The sequence below is a fragment of the Vombatus ursinus genome, unplaced genomic scaffold, assembly GCF_900497805.2.
Source record: "Vombatus ursinus unplaced genomic scaffold, bare-nosed wombat genome assembly UNPS02014838.1, whole genome shotgun sequence".
Lineage (NCBI taxonomy): Eukaryota > Metazoa > Chordata > Mammalia > Diprotodontia > Vombatidae > Vombatus > Vombatus ursinus.
In genome coordinates, this window is record NW_020954616.1 from 1,992,064 (window position 1) to 2,011,314 (window position 19,251).

General features: G+C 37.6%; 1 protein-coding gene and 1 pseudogene across 1 annotated transcript in view; one reads left to right on the forward strand and one right to left on the reverse strand.

The window, feature by feature from the left end:
• The window catches only part of LOC114026397 (olfactory receptor 10J1-like), a 267,452-nt gene that overhangs the window by 204,419 nt on the left and 43,782 nt on the right, over nucleotides 1–19,251 (reverse strand). The window contains 2 exon segments of the mRNA XM_027840088.1: nucleotides 14,451–14,840; nucleotides 14,842–14,949. Coding sequence (XP_027695889.1) covers nucleotides 14,451–14,840; nucleotides 14,842–14,945 — 494 coding nt within the window. The 5' untranslated portion in view covers nucleotides 14,946–14,949.
• Nucleotides 2,828–3,158, forward strand: LOC114026376 (annotated as a pseudogene).

Here is a 19,251-nt window from a genome sequence, read left to right on the forward strand (position 1 = left end):
TTTCTTTTTACACCCTACCTCCCCTCCTCTCTTGATTATTTATATTTGTTAACAATAATAATCAATCAAAACAAATTCCTACATTGGCTATGCCCCAAAATGTCTAATTTTGCCTATTCAGTCCATTTCTGCTCTGCCAGGATATAGGTAGCATTCTTCATCACTGGTCCTCTAAAATCATGATTGGTCAGGACACACTGGCAAAGAATGAGACCCCTCGCCATCTTCTCCACTTTCATGTAACAATGTATGAGGATTGAAAGTTGCCTGCAGTCTAGGTTTGGGGAGAAAATGTCCACCAATTTAGGCTATGAATAGTTAATAAACACCCTATCCACAGATACTGGAGGATCTGCTATAGAAGGATGTGGGCCTGACGCTCACTGATCAGTACAGGATGTTTCCACCTTTTGGCCAAGGGCTTCATCCTATATTGTGGTTAATCTAGGTATTTCATCATGAGTTTGTCTGCAAAGGAGTACCAAGGAGCAAGGAAAAGGGGGCAACAAAGAAATCCTACAGCAACAAGACTGTGGTTCCATTCAGTACTTGGTTTCTACCAGCATTTATATAGATCTTTAAAGTTTATGAAACACCTGTGTTATCCTGTTTGATCATCACAACAATCTTGTGGGGTAGGTGCTTTTATTGTCCTCATCTTAAAGATAAGGAAATTAAGACTGAGAGAGATTAAGTGACTTGACCTAGGTCACAGGACTACTAAGTGTCTATGGCAGGATTTAAATTCAGGGCTTCCCCCTTACTCCAAGTCCATACTCTATTCCACCTAGTTATCTTTACTAGGAACTTAGTCTGGCCAGTTCTATTTATCTCAGATCTTGTAACATTATAACCAGGGCAAATTTTGGGTCTAAGATCCAGTGGGCTATGAGTTTCTGCAAATATTTTAAAATTATAATTTGGTTCACCAGGAATACATTTCTCTATAGTCTTGTGTCATCAATGTTATGGAGGAAATTATAAATAACCGATCTTAATTGTCTTATCACTCATCAAATCTGTTCCCTACAAAGCCAAAAACAACCCAAATAAATACAACATATTCAAAATAGAACTATCTTTTTCATGAAGCCTTCTCCTCTTATGTTCTTTTCTATTCCCAGTGAGGGTAACATCATCCTTCCAATTGAGAACATAATATATTGATTTTCTATTTTCTACTTGATTCCATTTTATAATTGATTCTATTTTGTAACTGCCTGAGCCATGTTTCTTTGTCTCTGAGTTAAGCCCAGAAGTTCATAGATCCAAAAGTTCAGTTTTCCTCTCTAAGTTAAATTTAAAAGTTGTTTACCTAGGGCAGAGACAAGAAGACAGAGTAAGAGCAGTGACTTGCTTGAGCTCTCCCCCAAACTCTTCTAAATACTTGTAAAAATGGCTCTAAACAAATTCTAGAACAGCAGAACCCACAAAAAGACACAGTGAAACAAATTTCTAACCCAAGACAACCTGGATGGTTGATGGGGAGGGTCTGTTGCTCCAGGCTGGGAGAGGAACACAGTTCAGCATGGGCTGAACTGGGCGAACACAGTTCGCATAGGCAAAGACTGAACCTCAGCAAAACTGGAGCAGGCCTCAGGGGACTGAATCACAGGCAGCTGTGTTGGTCTCCAGACTTCTCAACACACAAACACCAAAGACAACTTAGAAGGTCAGTGGTAAAAGTCTGTAGGACTTGAGTGAGAGAGGAACATGGTCCAGCCCCAGTCCTGGTGCAGCCCCTGGGCAATGGCCACTGAGGTAGCGGCTGCTTCCAAAGCTCTCAGCCCACAGATGGTGGGGAGATAGAGAGGCTGATCAGAGTGAGATTGTAGGGATCTCTCTCCTGGCACTGAGGCAGGATTCTCTTGCTTTGCCCATGCCTGGATCTGGGTTCTAGTCCTGGGTGGCAGTTTTGGGGTGAGGAGAAGCACTGGCATAGCAGAGCTTGTGGCAGCAGTGGAGAAGGAAACCCTCCTCATAGTTGTAGGGCAGAAAAGAGTGCTCCTGGTCACTCAAAGACAGAGCACAGGCCAGGAGAGGAGTAAACACCTCTCCTTTGATCATACCACTTTGGAAGAACTGAAAATTTACAAGTCCCTAGAAGTATCTCTGAAAACAGCTGCACAAAATCCCTGAAGCTTGGAACAGTACACCCTCCACACTGCAAGCAGAGCCCTACCTTAGCAAGGAGTTTAATAATCAAGTAATCGACTGGAAACATGAGCAAACAGAGTTAAAAATACTCAGACTATAGAATCTTACTTTGGTGACAAAGAAGATCAAAACATACAACCAAAAGAAGACAATAAAGTCAAAGTCCTGACATCCAAAGCCTCCAAGAAAAAATATGAATTGGTCTCAGGCCATGGAAGAGCTCAAAAAGGATTTTGAGAAGCACATAAGAGAAGTAGAGGAAAAACTGGGAAGAGAAATGAGATTGAGGCAAGAAAATTATGAAAAATGAGTCAACAGTTTGCTAAAGGAGACCCAAAAAATGTTGCAGAAAATAATACCTTAAAAAATAGACTAACCCAAATGGCAAAAAGCCAATGAGGAGAAGAATACCTTAAAAAGCAGAATTGGCCAAATGGAAAAGGAGGTCCAAATGCTCACTGAAGAAAATAATTCCTTGAAAACTAGAATGGAGCAAATGGAAGCTAATGACTCTATGAGAAATCAAGAAATTATAAAATATAACCAAAAGAATGAAAAAATAGAAGACAGTGTGAAATATATCATAAAAAAAACAATTGACCTGGAAACTGGATCCAGGAGAGATAATTTAAAAATTATTGGACTACTTTTTCAGTTTGTGGCTTCCAAGATGACCAAGAAGAGGATGAAGAATGGGCATGCCAAGAAGGGCCATGGCCACATGCAGCCCATCCGCTGCACCAACTGCACCTGCTGTGTCCCAAGGATGAAGCAATCAAGAAGTTCATCATCCACAACATCATGGAAGCTTCAGCAAGGCCAGTGTCTTTGACTCCTATGTGATGCCCAAACTGTATGTGAAACTCCATTACTGTGTGAGCTACACGATCCACAGCAAGGTGGTGAGAAATTGGTCCTGTCAGGCATGAAAGGATCAGACACCCCCACCCCACTTCAGACCTGCTGGTACTGCCCCCAGGCCCTCTCCAAAGCCCATATAAAGAGCTATCTGCCTATCAACATTCCTGAACCAATCAGAGGAAAATAAAATGGTTAGTCTACCTCAAAAAAAATTATTGTAGAACCTGAAAATCATGATCAAAAAAAGAGCCTAGAAATCATCTTTCAAGAAATTATCAAGGAAAACTGCCCTGATATTCTAGAACCAAAACGTAAAATAGAACTTGAAAGAATCCACCAATCACCTCCTGAAAGAGATGCTAAAAGAAAAACTTCTTGGAATATTATAGCCAAATTCCAGAGTTCTCAGGTCAAGGAGAAAATATTGCAAGAAAGAAACAATTTAAGTATTGTGGAAACATAATCAGGATAACATAAGATTTAGCAGCTTCTACATTAAGGGACCAGAGGGCTTGGAATATGATATTCCAGAGGGCAAAGGAGATAGTATTACAACCAAGAATCACTTACCCAGCAAAACTGAGTATAATCTTTCAGGGGAAAAAACATACATTCAATGAAATAGAAGATTTCCAACCATTCTTGATGAAAAGATCAGAGATGAATATAAATTTGGTTTTCCAATACAAGACTCAAGAGAAGCATGAAAAAGTAAACAGGAAAGAGAAATCATAAGGAATTTATTAAAGTTGAACTGCTTACATTTCCACATGGAAAGATGATATTTGTAACTCATGATACCTTTCTCAGTGTTAGGGTAGTTGGAGGGAATATACATACATACATACATACATACATACATACACATATATATGTACATACACATATACATGTATGTGTGTGTATACACACACATATACATGTATGTGTGTGTATACACACACACATACACAGAGGGCACAGGGTGAGTTGAATATGAAGGGATGATACCTAAAAAATAAAATTAAGAAGTGAGAGAGGATTATACTGGGAGAAGGAGAAAGGGAGAGATCAAATGGAGTGAATTATCTCACATAAAAGAGACCAGAAAAAGCTTTTACAGTGGAGGGGAAGGGGGGAAGTGAGAAGGAATAAATGAACCTTACTCTCATCAGATTTGTCTTAAGGAGGGATTAACATACACACTCAATTGGGTTGGAAATCTATCTTACCCTAAAAGAAAATAGGGGAGAAGGTGATAAGAGAGTGGAGATGATAGAAGGGAGGGCATATTGGGGGAGGAGGTAATCAGAAGCAAACACTTTTGGGAAGGGACAGGGTCAAAGGAGAGAATAGAATAAACAGGAGGTGGAATAGGATGGAGGGAAATATAGTTATTTTCCCATGACATGACTATTATGGAAGTGTTTTGTGTGAGTCCACCTGAATAACCCATATTGAGTTGCTTGCCTTCCCAATGAGGGTTGCTGGAGAAGGAAGAAGGGAGAGAATTTGGAACCCAAATCTTTAAAAACAAATATTAAAATTGTTTTTACATGCAACTGGAAAATAAGATATACAGGCAATGGGGTGTAGAAATCTATCCTGCCCTACAGGAAAATAGAAGGGGAAAGAGATAAGAGAGGGGTGTGATAGAAGAGAGGACAGATGGGGGAAGGGGTATTCAGAATGCATGCTGTCTTGGGGTGAGGGGAGGGGAGAGATGGGGAAAAATTTGGAACTCAAAATCTTGTGAAAGTGAATGTTGAAAACTAAAAATAATAAAAGTCGTTTCCCTATAAATCACTCTAATTGTTATTTCTATACAGCTTTGCATACCCATGTGCAAGTCAGGGAGATCTGTTATCCTATTAACAAGCCTTACCAAATACAGATGGTCTCTGAGAAGTCTGTTATCTCTGTTCAACCAATGAATGGACGGACCCTATCAATCAACCTTTTCTGACAGCAAGACGGAAGGAGATGGTGTTGCTTGACCCAAATGTCCAGCCAATCATATTAGTTTTGGTGCCTATATACTTACGACTTTGTAACCAATTATACTGTTTTCCACCCATGATGCTTCTTGTTTTTTGTTCTCTTATACTACCCAAAAAAGATAAGAAGGTTATAAGCTCTATCTCATGGTCTTGGCTTGCTGAGGAGTTTAAGACCTATTTTGTTATTGACTACTAGTCTCACCAATGAAACAAATGTAGAACTTTTTTGCTTCAGTTTGCCTTTATTTTAAAATGTAACACAGTTAACTAAGTTTGTAACATTGGAATTATTCTTGAGTCCTCTCTCTCAATCACCCTATATATCCAGTTGGTTGTTAATCTAGAGAATTCTGCCTCTAAAATATCTCTTTCATATGTTCCTTTCTCTATAGTTACATGGTTTCTACTCTAGTAGCCATTACTTCTTGTCTAGTTTATTATAAAAAAAAAACCATCTTAATTGTTCTGCCTGGCTCTGTTTTCTCCCCTTCTCCAATCTATCCTCCTCAAACTGCCAAATTTATGTTTCTACTGCTTGGTGGGACCATGTAACCTTGTTGTCCAAGAAGCTATAGTGTCTCCCCCTTCCCTTGAAGATAAAGATCCTCTGTTTGAAATTTATATCCTTTCACAACCTGGGATTTAACTTATTTTTCTAGTCTTATTATAGCCTTATTATTCATAATAGCCTTATTGACCATCTTCCTCCTGCAATCTCTGTTCTAGCAAACTTATGTATTAGCTATTTCCAATATGCTACATTCCATCTCTCATTAATATGTCTATGGACAGACTATGCCTTATGACTGCAATGAACTCTATAATTTCTAGCTCATAAAATCCCTGGCTTTCTTCAAAGTTCAACTCAAGTGTTACCTCTTACCAGAAGCCCCCTACTTGTTAATGCTCCTGTAAGAACACAAGATTTGTAGAGGGACAGACTATCCTGTCAACTCTGCCAATTGTAAAGTCAAATGTAAGAGAACTGATCTTTTCTATACTTATATGCCAATTGTAGAGATGCAGACCCTCTGAGACAATACTGAAATACCAAAGAAAGAGGGACCCATGTCAGCTTGGTTATTAATAAATTTTATTAGAGTTAATTGGATTGTTTAAGGGAGTTTACTCATGAGACCCAGTCCTTGGTGGCAGGAGGAGAGAATGATTTAATGGTTCCTTGCACCAACCCCTGGCCAGGTCAAATATATAGAAACAGAACAAAGAAGGCATAATGCCAGAGATAACCCAAAGTCACATGAAAGTGTTCCCATGAGATAATTGGAGCTTCTTTTGCTGTTTATATTTACTCAAGGTAGTTTACATTCTTTGTGAGACTTAAGGTCATGTTCCCAGGCTCTGGCTACCACTATACAGTTTCCCTCCCTTGTATATCAATTTTTATTTTTCAAATACATAAAAGAATCTGTGATCTCACCAATTATTGATTCTTACTAATGATATAGATCATAACCCACCCATGCCTGCCCATCCAGTGTTACTCTCATTCATCTCTTCCTCAAAGTTTTCTACAGGGGTCTATCCAACATGTGAGAAGCTTTCCTAGCTTTCTCTTGACATTATAGAGTGCTAGTGGAAAACTTTGTTTCTGTACCTGCCATCTCTTGCTCTTACCACATAAGCAACCCATGTTCCATTTTTATCCTATAATTCCTTGATGACATTCTTTACCCCTTTTCTTCTTTGGAGTTTCTCATTGATTATATGTTTTGAGATGCTCATACACATCACACACACTGTACACTTTCCATTGCTCTTTATGTAATGTGCATTTTTAGTACTGTAGAGGTAGTAGTGTTCCAGATCTCAGCCATGTATAGAAAGATGGCTAAAATGTCTATATTAAAAGATGGATTTTCTCTGTTGTGGGAAGTTTAGGGTCAGTAAAAGTGATTTTCATTTTTCCTAGGTCAATCTAGCCTGTTTTTTTCATTTTTAATTCTGGGCCCAGTTAATTTTCCATCAGTATTGTCTATACAGAAATATATACTCTGGAGAAAATCTATAATGCCCAATCATATATATGTTTAAAGATGGGTAATAGATATCCTTCATTCATTTGGTCTTTCCTGTTTGGATGGATAGTACAAGAAGCTATTCAATGTCTTGGGATTTGATGGAGCCAATATAACATTATCTGTTAAAAAAAGAAAAAAGAAAGAAAAAGAGCATCTGAAAGACTTCACTATTCACAGGAAATCTTTATTCTACCTGGATTGGTTAAATACTTTGTGAGACCATATCCCAGTTTTATGTTCAATCTAATATTTATCATCAAAAGGTCATTGAATAATATCATTGGTGTGGTTACATTTCCAAGGATTTCTGGAGATATTGATATATAGATGGGAGACATCTCATTGTAAAAGAGCCTGGACATTAACATTTTTCATATTTAATCTAGGTGGTATATATTTTCCATGATCAAAAAACAATAATCACAACAGAATCAATTCTCTATTTATCTTAGTCAATTGTGAGAATATAAAGATGCTGAATAACATTGCTGAATAACATTTTGAAAACTTCCTTACTCCCTACTAATAATACCTTTATTGAAGAGTTGCTCAATATGTGTATTAATGACACTCATAAAGATTTTGTATAGATGAGAAAGTAGGCATATATATAAGTGATTGTTAATATTCTCTAGATGACCAGCTTTTTTTTGTATCAATGAAGTCTGAAGTTTTTTTCCCCATATCCTTTTTGTCTTCTTCTCTTTTAAATATCTTTGTAAGAGGTCCCTCAATGCCCTCAAAATTGCTGTGTCTCCAACATGGATCTTTCCTATATGTACTTGATCTAATCTGGACCCTTTCCCCATATTCTCTCTAGTGCTATTTTTTACTTCCTCTGAAAATACTACAAAAGCTGTCATGTTAGGGACCAAATGTAATGATTCTACCCTCTTTAACAGAGAAAACAGTTTGTTGCATCATTTTCACAAAACATATCCATTTACTTTCTATAATGGGAGAACTGACCAATGAATGCTCAGTCCTTAACACATGCTATTCAGTGCATACAAAATGTCTTCTTTCTTCTGTTAATTCAGTACATGGAGTTTTAAAAGCTGATTCTGGCCATGATGACTCAGTGATGATAAAGTCTTTTGGTGGTTGAGGAGCTAGAAGGACTGATGACTTAGTGGAGAATGAGCCATAATTGAGTGTGCATACAGAAGATTTAAGTGGATGGTCTCTGCATCTTCTATGGTAGTTTTTAAGAGAGGAGGACTTCTGTTAGTTTTAAAGTGGACAGAAGGGCAACGCCTGACTTATTTCCCCACCAAGTCAATATATGTCCCTTGAGTGTAGGTTGTTTCTTTTGTTTTTATTCCTTCTTGATCATAGGGAATGAGCATGATGGAATGAAACATATTGTTTTGAAATGTCAGAAGAGCCATCAGAGGTCTTCTCAACAACCAGATCCTAGAGCAGCACTAGCTGAGTCCAGTGAAAGGCCAGCCTTATGGGAAAGGGAGTCAATTTCTCCAATGCCAAAGCTATGTCTGCAAGCAAGCTGGGTAGGGACTCTATGAAAAGATAAAAGGACTCCTAGGATAATAATGTGTGGGATATTCCTCTAACCCACAAGTTTCCTTAGATATCTGTCTTATAAATCTGTTCCTTTGTACTTTAAATTTTTGCTCGCTATCCTCGGATACCAAACGTGTGCATAGAGGAGAGGGCATCTGCTGGTTTGGAACAGTTGCTTTATAATCACTAGTCTTCCTATACCTTCCTAGTGATTATCTCTTTGTAAAAATTAATTATTGTCAATTGGTTTATTAATATTGGGGAGTGCAGGAGAACAATTTGGAAGATTGCCCAAATGGCAACCAAACTGTGCATACCCTTTGATCCAGAAATACCACTAATATGTCTGTAGCCCAAAGAGACCATAAAAAAGGGAGAAGGACCTGCACATGCAAAACTATTTAGACCAGTTCTTTTTGTGGTGGCAAAATATTGAAAATTGAAAGGCTACCCATCAATTTGGGAATGGCTGAACAACCTGTAGCACAGGAATGTAATGGAATACTATTGAAATGATGAACAGGCAGATTTCAGAAAAACCTGGAAAGACTTGTACAAACTGATGCAAAGTGAAATGAGCAGAACCAGGAAAACATTGTACACAGTATCAGCAACATTGTGTGATGATCAATTATGAATAACTTGACTATTCTCAGCAACACAACGATACAAGACAAGTACAAAGGATTCACGAAGGAAGATTCAATCCATATCCAGATAAAGAACTGATGGACTCTGAATGCAGTCAAAGCATACTTTTTCCTTTTTTTTAATCTTTTTTTTTTTTGGCTGGGCAATGGGGTTAAGTGACTTGCCCAGGGTCACACATCTAGTAAGTATTATGTGTCTGAGGCTGGATTAGAACTCAGGTCCTCCTGAATCTAGGGCTGGTGCTCTATCCACTGCACCACCTAGCTGCCCCAAAAGCATACTTTTTTCACTCATTTTATATTTTTTTGTGTTTTTTTCCTTTTGATTCGTTTCTTCTTTCACTACTATGACTAATATGAAAATATGTTTTACATAATTGCATGTATATAACCTATATCAAATTGCCTACCATTTTCAGAAGAGGGGAGAGGAGGAAGGAAGGGAGGGAGAAAAAATTTGCAACTCAAAATCTTGCAAAAATGAATGCTAAAATTTTTCTTGACATATAATTGGAAAAAAAACAAAATACTATAAAAGAAGAAAAAATATTGGGGAGTGCACTGGATGGGGGCTCATGAGCCACAGTGTCTCAGAGTTACCCAATGATAGAACACTGAGGGGAGAAGAAGTCACTGATCTCTGGGAACCTATACAGCCTAGTTCCAGCTAAAAGAGTGAGACCAAGGGGCTACCATTTAATTTGTAATCTTCTCTGTTTTCATCCTTGAATGCCTTTAGAGTGACTGCTTAATTGACTATCTTGCCAATGTTTAGATAGATTTTGCCCACTACAGCTTCTTTCTGTTTTATGAGATGGTACTACTCATCATTGTCCATTCTCTTTAAATAGATTGTTACAGGCAAATTTATGTTCTAAACTGCTGTTACCATTGGCAGCCGTCTCTCTCTGTTTGACAAGTGAGCCAAATGTTTCCATATTAAGACATTTTCTGGGCTCTTTTGGTTTCCTTGTTGTAATAATTAATATACCTTTGTTTAATTACTGGATGAAATTATTATAATTGTTCCCTATGACATTTTTGTTGTTTATTTCCTGATTTTAAATTTTCAACAGCTTATTTAAATGGTTCAAGATAGCTTAATTATACTCCATATTTTTGTCATTACTACTCTTTTTTCTTATTTAGTATAAATTATAATCTTAGCTGTGATGGATCTTACTATGTGTTGACTCAGGAACAACTCCCACATCTTTAATATGTCTTTTCCTGTCTGTTAAAATGCAGTCAATTTCATACTTTATGTTGTGGTATTATTTGGTACTCTCTCAAGCACTTACCAGGACTTTTTTTTTAAATAGTGTTCATAATTTAGAAGTATGAGGCTTCTATATAATCTAGAAAGTTTTTGGACTGTCTCATTTCTTTCTCTTGAACCATACTTTATGATATATTTTTTCCAATCCTCACTTTCCCCCACATTTTCTTGATGTCACCAAGTATCAGAGTGTATGTTCATTTGATTTAGAGAGTCTTATTAAGTCCTTCACAAAATTTCTCTACCACTTTGTCTTCGGTAAATGTTGGTGCATAAGCTACAACTGTTTTCATGGTGGTCTTTTTAAAATATTTATTTATTATTTTATTTTTCCCTAATTAAATATAAAACAATATTAATGTTAATTTTTAAAAAAAATTTGAGTTCTAAATTCTCTCCTTTCCCTCTCTCTCTCATTAGTAACGCAAGCAATTTGATATAGGTTACATTTGTGTAGTCACTCAAAACTTATTTGCATAATAGTCATCTTGTGAAAGAAAACATAGACCTTCCACCCCACCCCAAAAAAAACCAAGGAAAATAAAATTTAAAAAAAAGTATGCTTTGATCTGTATTCAGACTCCATCAGTTCTTTCTTTGGGGATGGATAGCATTTTTTATCGTAAGTTCTTCAGAGTTGTCTTGAATCATTGTACTGATGAAAATAGCTAAATCATTAACAGTTGATCATCATACAATATTGCCGTTACTATGTACAATGTTCTCCTGGTTCTGCTCATTTCACTTTCCATCAGTACATGGAAGTCTTTTCAGGTTTTTTCTGAGAGCATCCTATTTATCATTTTTTATGGCACAATAGTATTCTATCACAATCACATTCACAACTTGTTCAGCCATTCCTCAGTTGATGAGTATCCCCTCAATTTCCCATTCTTTGCCACCAGAAAAGAGCTGCTATAAATGTTTTTGTACATATAGGTTCTTTTTCCTTTTTGTGTTTCTTTGGGATATAGACCTAATTTGTTGAGTCAAAAGGTAAGTTGCTCTATAGAATGGTTGAATCAGTTCATATCTCCATCATGGTGGTCTTTTTGTAAGTACTTATTATTAATACAGAAATACATGATGACAAGATATTTATATTTCTAGCCAAAATGTCAAGACTGATATAATTCAGACTCTCTAGCATTCTGTCCACTACATTATTCATTAGATAAGGATTTAATATATAGAAAACCAAGTCCAATTGAAGTCTGTTGACAGTTTAAAAATCTTGTAGTTCTTAACATTCTCTTCCCTTTCCCCCATCACTCTGTTACCATCACTGCCGAAGTTAAAGGGGGCTGAACAAGACTGAGAGCTATTTAAAATTTTTCTTTGTTTCACAGGTTGCTACGGTCAATGAAGTTTCATCACTATGTGGTCAGCCTACTGGTGATGTGCCTTTTCTTAGCTAGACTGGTGACCAAACTGGAAAATTTTCCAACCTAGTTTCTTCCAGCACAGTTTTTGGGAGGGCCTCTCCTTGTTGCCTCTTCTTCATAGAATGGTGAAAAACAACAGCCTAGTAACTTTTTTCCAGTTCTTGCTCTTTTTTTTGCTGTTGTTGTTTTGCATTAGATCTGTCATTTCTTTGGTCTAGAGAACTCTGCATCAGAAAACTTCCTTTACCCATGTAGAGTCCCACTTGCTCTGACTCATGGTCTTACATAGGCATGAAACTTAGAAACTAATGCATAGTGCCCTAAGAAATCAAGGGATTTCCCAAAGGTCAAATAACCAATGTATATCAGAGGTGGCGCTGGTATTTAGGCCTTCTTTATGCTGAAGTTATGCCAACTCTCACAAAAAGTTTCCCATTCAAAGTAAGAATAAGGGAGCAACTAGGTGGCACAGTGGATAGAGCACCGGCCCTGGATTCAGAAGGACCTGAGTTCAAATCCGGCCTCAGACACATTAACACTTACTAGCTGTGTGACCCTGGGCAAGTCACTTAACCCCATTGCCTAGCCAAAAAAAAAACAAAAAACAAAACAAAACAGAAAAAAAGTAAGAATAAGCACTGAAAAGCATAGTGTTTTTCCTTCTCTGTGTGTCTCTCTCCCTCTTTCCCTCTCCTTCCCTCTCCTACTCCCTCCTTCCATCCTCTCCCTCATTTCTTCTCCCTCCTTCTCTCTTCCTCTCTTTCTTTCCCTCTGTCTCTTTCCCTCCCACTCCCTCCTCCTTCCACTGGTTGACTTCCAGGTCTAAAAACATGTTTTTAAAGAAGAAAAAATAGTTCTACCAGTCTTACAACCTGACTTATTCTAAGCCTTTTATCTTTCAGACCTGGAGGTATGTATATATGTGTATGTGTGTGTGTGTGTGTGTGTGTGTGTGTGCATGTGTGTGTGTGTATTTCACAAGGTCTTGAGAAGCTAGTTTTCTTTTCTCAATTCAAACCCATGTCCTATTTATTTTTTAATTTTTTATTTATTTCTTTTTTTAGGCAATTAGGGTTAAGTGACTTGCCCAGGGTCACACAGCTAGTAAGTGTCAAGTGTTTGGTCTGAGGCCATATTTGAACTCAGGCCCTCCTGACTTCAGGGCTGGTGCTCTATCTGCTACAACACCTAGCTGCCCAAAATTTTTTATTTTTTTTACAAATCACTGAGCAAGCTACCAAGGAAGGATCAAAATTAAAATTAAAGTTTAAAATTAAGTTTAGGACATCATCCCTTCCTCAAGGAAATTTCAGTCTAGTAACTTCTAATCTTAACGATTCCCTCATAGGTATCAAATCTTATGTTAGGCTTTCTAGATTATGTCTTACTCATCACCATGTTGCTGTATCTCTTATTTGTTCTGTATTAAGGCCCTTCCATCTCCTCCTCTCACCTGTCTGGGCATATATATGCTGAATACTTATCTGGTTGCTTGTATTAAGTTTATGATAATCAATCCACCAAATAAGGATACTCTCAATCTCACAGTTTGTAGGAAGTGACGAACAAGCCTTGAACAATCACATGACAGCAAGTGCCATGGGACACAAAATATCAGACCAAAGATTCAGGAGTGTGTTGACTCTCTAATACCAAGCCCATAAAAAAGCCTTAGTATGTTCTCCCTGGATAAAAATATTATATAATGCAGGTAAATATTGTTATTGTTGTTGTTATTATTATTATTATTATTGATAATAAGAAGAAATCAATTATATCACTTTAATGTTTACAAAATGCTTTCATCATAACAACCCGATAAGGTAAACAATGCAAGCATTATTACTCCATTTTATCTATTAGGGAATTGATGTTTAGATGCTAAATGACTTGTCCATAATCACAGAGCAAGTAAATATTTAATCCAAGATTCAGACTCATGTTCTCTGACTCCTAGTCTTCTCTTCTTTCTACTACACCTTTTCAGAATCATTATTCTCAGGTAGTAGCCATTATTGGTCTTGCCCCACTATTGACATGGCTTAAGTTCATGCTGTAGTGCAGTGGGCCAGTCAGAAAAGATATTCTCTAGCTTGTAGCAAGTAGACTGTCTTTTGACCTTATGCCAAACTCAAAGAAATCTTAGGATAGGGATTTCTTTCCCACAGTCTGGTGCAGGGCATCTTTGACCTCCTTATTCCTCAGAGTGTATCCAACAGGGTTCTGCAGTGGAGAGAAAAGTCACTGAGGTCATTTGATACTGGTCCCTGCTGTTTTGTGACTAGGGTTTGAGGTAGGCAATAGAAGCACATGCGCAACGGACAATGACCACAGTGATATGAGAAGCACATGTAGCAAAGGCCTTCTGATGCCCCTCAGCAAATGCAATCTTTAGGATGGTGGAGATGATGAGAATATAAGAGAAGAACCATGGGCACCAACTCATGGGCATCACAATCGCTAGTGAACAAACAATAAAATTGATGATATTGTGGATAGAGGTGTCAACACAGGAAAGTTTCATTACTGGGAGGATATCACAGAAATAATAGGGTATTTTTGCTTCACAGAAGGACAGCTTGAACAGAGATGCAATCTGAACTGTTGCAACAGTCAGACCAATACCACATGTACTACATATTAGCTTGGTATACAACATCTCGTCCAAGATTACTATGTAGTAAAGACGGTTGCAAATGACCACATAACGATCATATCCCATTGCTGTGAGCAGGAAGCAATTGTTGATAGCTGAGTTGATAAAGAAAAGCATTTGAGTAGCACAACCTGCTAAAGAGATGGGCTGGTTCAGAACAATGAGACTAGTCAGCATTCCTGGGACAATTACCAATGTATACAAGGTCTCAGAAATGGAAAGCATACTTAGGAAGAAGTACATTGGAACATGGAGGTGATGGTCCATGCTGATGATGGTCACAAGAATGGCATTGCTTGCAAAGGTTAAGGTACAGAGCAAGGAACACCAGGAAAAGTGTAATTTGGTGCTCCTGAAAGCTGGAGAACCCTTGAAAAATAAACTCACTCACCTCTGAATAGTTATCTTTCTTCATTGGGCTTGAAAAATAAGAAATATAGATTTAGTCAGTGAGTTGTATAATAAAAAGAGCACCCATTACGCAGAGAACTTTGTACTAACAGAAATAGAGAGAGTACCAAGCTGCTCCTTGTATAATTGGGGAAACAGAACACCTATGTCAAAACATTAACAGCACAACCAGGAAGAAATTTATAGTTATATAGAATTTTGTAAAATTGTGCTGGGGAATGAATATAGTTATTAGAACTCTAAGTGAACCTTATTTGGAATTGTAGTCTCAGGAAAAAGGAGGTGCATTGGGAAATGCATTCTGTGAAGAAAGGATAATGGACATACAATGTGTTTTTGTCTTAAAAATGGAAGGATAAGACAGTGAATGTAAAGTTTGTCAAATTTTTCCTGGCCCCATCCCTTCCTCATGGTTATAGATGCGACCATAACTTGGATTTTTCCTTGGAAAAAGCCTTTTTGCCAGTCTATAGCTTTTGCTTCTCCCATTGCCTTTTTTTCAAATTCAGAAGGTATCATTTTAGAGCTAGAAATGGCATTAGAAGTTATCTAGTCCAATACCTTCTTTTTCAAATGAGAAAACAAAGGTTCAGAAAGGTAGGGTGACTTGCCTAAGGTTATATACATGCTTAACAAGCTGCCTTCATCTCTCATTATAATTCAGACTTTACTCTCTGCTTGAGTCACACAAAACTATCCATCATTCTCTGATCAACTTTCATCTACTCCTTCCATGGAGCAACACATCACCTAGTTCGTTCCCTACCCTTAGGCTACCAGATAGCGATCTTTTCACCAAGTCATGGCCCATTCCTCCTTTAAAAGTGGCCTCAGTTCTCTACTTTTTCAGACTAATACTGTTCATAATTCCAATTCTCCAACTTATACAAAGCATTTATGCAGTGAGGTAATATGATACTATGGAAAGGGTCCCTGCACTGGCATCAAAATGATACATGTTCAAATCCTGCCCTTGACTCTTACTACCCATGAGATGTTGGGCAAATCACCCTGGCTCCCTGGTCCTCAGTTTCATCATCTGTAAAATGAAGGCATTGGATTAAAAAATCTCTGGCCTTCTTTCAGTTTTAAATCTGTGGTCCTATGATAACTTGCTGTGATAGGCTGTAGTGAGTTTTCTCTATATTTTCAGATTTATCTGGATGGTATCTTAATGTATATAATCATAGATCTCTCATCTCTCTTATTAAATGATAATCTTTCTGAGGGACTAATGCTCTTACAACATTAATAAAGATCTCTAGAAGAAAAGCAACTTCAGAGGCATTATTTTTCATATCCTTTGCTCCCCTCCACCTTAGAAAGGAAACAAAATTCAGAAAATATGGAAGCTGGTCAACTGGAGCAGAGCTCTGGCTTTAGGAGAGAGTCCTTTGAGGTAAAGTCCATGAGGGCTTTTCCCCAATCACAGGCACCTCACCCTATGAAAAGCAGGAAAGGATGATAGCAGGATAAAAAGGAAAGAGTAATGGCTGTTGAATTAAGGGACGTGGGTTTATATCTCAGCTCTGATGTTTATTACCTGATCATGGAAAAGCAATTCAAGTTCTTTGGGCATCTATTCTCTCATTTGTAACACAAGTGATATTATTTGCCCTACCAACTTAGCCACAAAAAAACTTTTAGCCACAAAAAATTGTGGCTAAAAAGATGCATAGTAAACCTTAGAGAGTTCCAGAAATGAGAGCTGTTTCCAAGGGTTAAAATATAGCAAAACAAACAAAGTCTTAATCTGACATTTTGCTGAGAATATTGGCATATCACATCTGCAAATGAATCTCAACAATGGCTTCTCTGTCAGAAGAAGCATTAGGCAAGGTTGAAAGATTGAAGAAAGGACAAATGAATGAGTTATTTTAGCAATAACAACCTGTTGCTTAGTTTTTCAGTCCAACTGTTTGTGATCCCCATGGACTGCCCATGGAATTTTCTTGGCAACAATACTGGAGTGGTTTGTTATTTTCTTCTCCAATGAATTAAGGCAAACAGAGATTAAATGACTTACCCAGGGTCACACAGTTACTAAGTGTCTAAGGTTGTATTTGAACTCAGATCTTCCTGACTGCAGGCCCAGAACTCTATCCACTTAACTATCTAGCTGCTCTTAGCACCTGCAGCACCATCCACATGTTGCATAATTATTCTAATTCCAGACATTCCCATTCCTAGGAATCAAAACTTTGTTCTCAGGGCCTGAACCCTGAACCTTGTGAGAAGTCTTGTATACCAACATCAAAAAGTGGTTCATATGCCCATTTACCTCTGCCATCTAGGCACTGCAATTATTTGAATACCCATACCTTACCAGGAATTCCAGGCTTTAAATATCATCACATAATAATTAATTCTTGTTGACTGACTTACTTGCTTACTATGTGCCAGACACTGTGCTATAAACTCCATACACAAAACCCAAAATGAAATAGTCTTTCCCCTCAAGGAGTTTCCATATAATCAGGAGAGACAAGTACCCATATAAATCTAATATTGAAGAGTTGTTGCTGGCCTTACAGGCAATGGGATATTATTCTGCTCCCTTTCCCCCTAAATAAATTGTCTACTCTGGGCTCAGGCATAAAGTTGGACATAGACAAACTTTGCCTTTAATGAGAAGGATTTTGTTTCTTTTAAAGAAACTAGCACCCACTTTTCCTCATAGATAAGGTCCTAGGTTATTGAAGTGGGCCACTCTTTTCTCTAAAATATACCTCTGTGGAATGTGTAATCTACTCTGTTTTTGGGGGGAAAAGCATTTCTCAAATGAAACTAATTTTTCCCCTCAAAATCTTATCCCTTCTCCAAAATTTCTTATTTTGGGGGGCTTTCTATCATCCTTTCAGTCAGCCAGGTTCACAATCTAAGAGTCATCTTCAAGTGTTCATTCTTTCTCATCTCCCCATTTCTAATAAGTTGCCAAGTCCTATTGATCCTACCTCCACAACTTCTCTTACATCCATCCCTTTGTGAATATTCTTATAGTCTCTATCCTAGTTCAGGTTCTCATCACTTCTCACTTAAATTATTGCAATAATTTCTCAATTGATCTCTCTGTTTCCCATTGTTCCCTCTCCATTCCATCTTCCACACACCTGCCAAATCGATATTATTAAAACACAGGTCTGATCATATCACTCCTGTAGTTGATAAATTCCAGTGCCTTCCTATTACTGCTAGGGTCGAGCATTCTGCTTGGATATTTAACAGACTTTTTCCCTGTAAGTTTATAGGCTATTGTACATTACCATTTTCACATACTCTATGTTCTAGCCAAATTGTCCTACTTGCCTTTAATCTACTCAAAAAGTATCAAAAACCATACTATCTCAGTACATGCAATTCTGACCCATCTTTGGGAATATTGCTTTTACCTGATTAGAGAAATATCAGTTCATCAGAGAGGAAATTGAATTTCTCTTGGGTTTGCAGAAAGTCAGATTAAATTCCTTTAAAGTGGAAATAGTCCTATTAGAGTTGAGATGAGGCTCCCAATATGATAAACAGCCTGCAATGATTTCTGAGGTTTATGAACCTACCTGAAGAGGTTCATCAAAAATTACCAGACCCTGAAAGTCCAATTGACAGATTTGTTAAAGGCCTCTGTAGCATTCTGCTAGCCAGCTATTGCTTAATTGTCACAACATGAACTAAAGAAGAGGGTTACCACTAAATCCTTCATAGCACATTTAACTATGGGTAGCACTGCCTGATTTTTTTTCAAAATTAAAAAAAAGGATTGGCCCAGAGAGTCCCTGTAATTTACCCTGTTTCCTTTCTGTCCCCAGTGCTAAACATAGTGCCTGATGCATAATATATACTTAATTCTTATTGATTACCAGTGGTTTATTATATACCAGATACTGTGCAACAAACTAGGTACACAAAAATACAAAATTCCCTTCCCCTCAAGGAGTTTACAATATTTCAGGAGAGATAATAACTATCTACATAAATCTAACAATGAAGAGTTGCTGCTGGCCCTATAAGGAGTGGGGTATATATAACTCCCCTTTCCCCTAGAGATACCCTCTGCTCTGGGCCCAGGCATACAGTTGTATGTGGGTGAGCCTGGACTCTAATGAGAGGGATTTAGCTCCTTTTTTCTCATACTCTTTGGTTCATTGAACCAACTCCATGGCATCCTAGGGAAAAATTTACTTATTTGTTAGGTAACTGCTAATGTTCACAGTTTCCCCAAAAAGAGGAAGTAAAAAGGTTTTCAATGTACAATATGAATCAAGAATAGGCTAGGCAATTTAGTTCTGCTCACAAAAGAAGTATTAAACATAAAA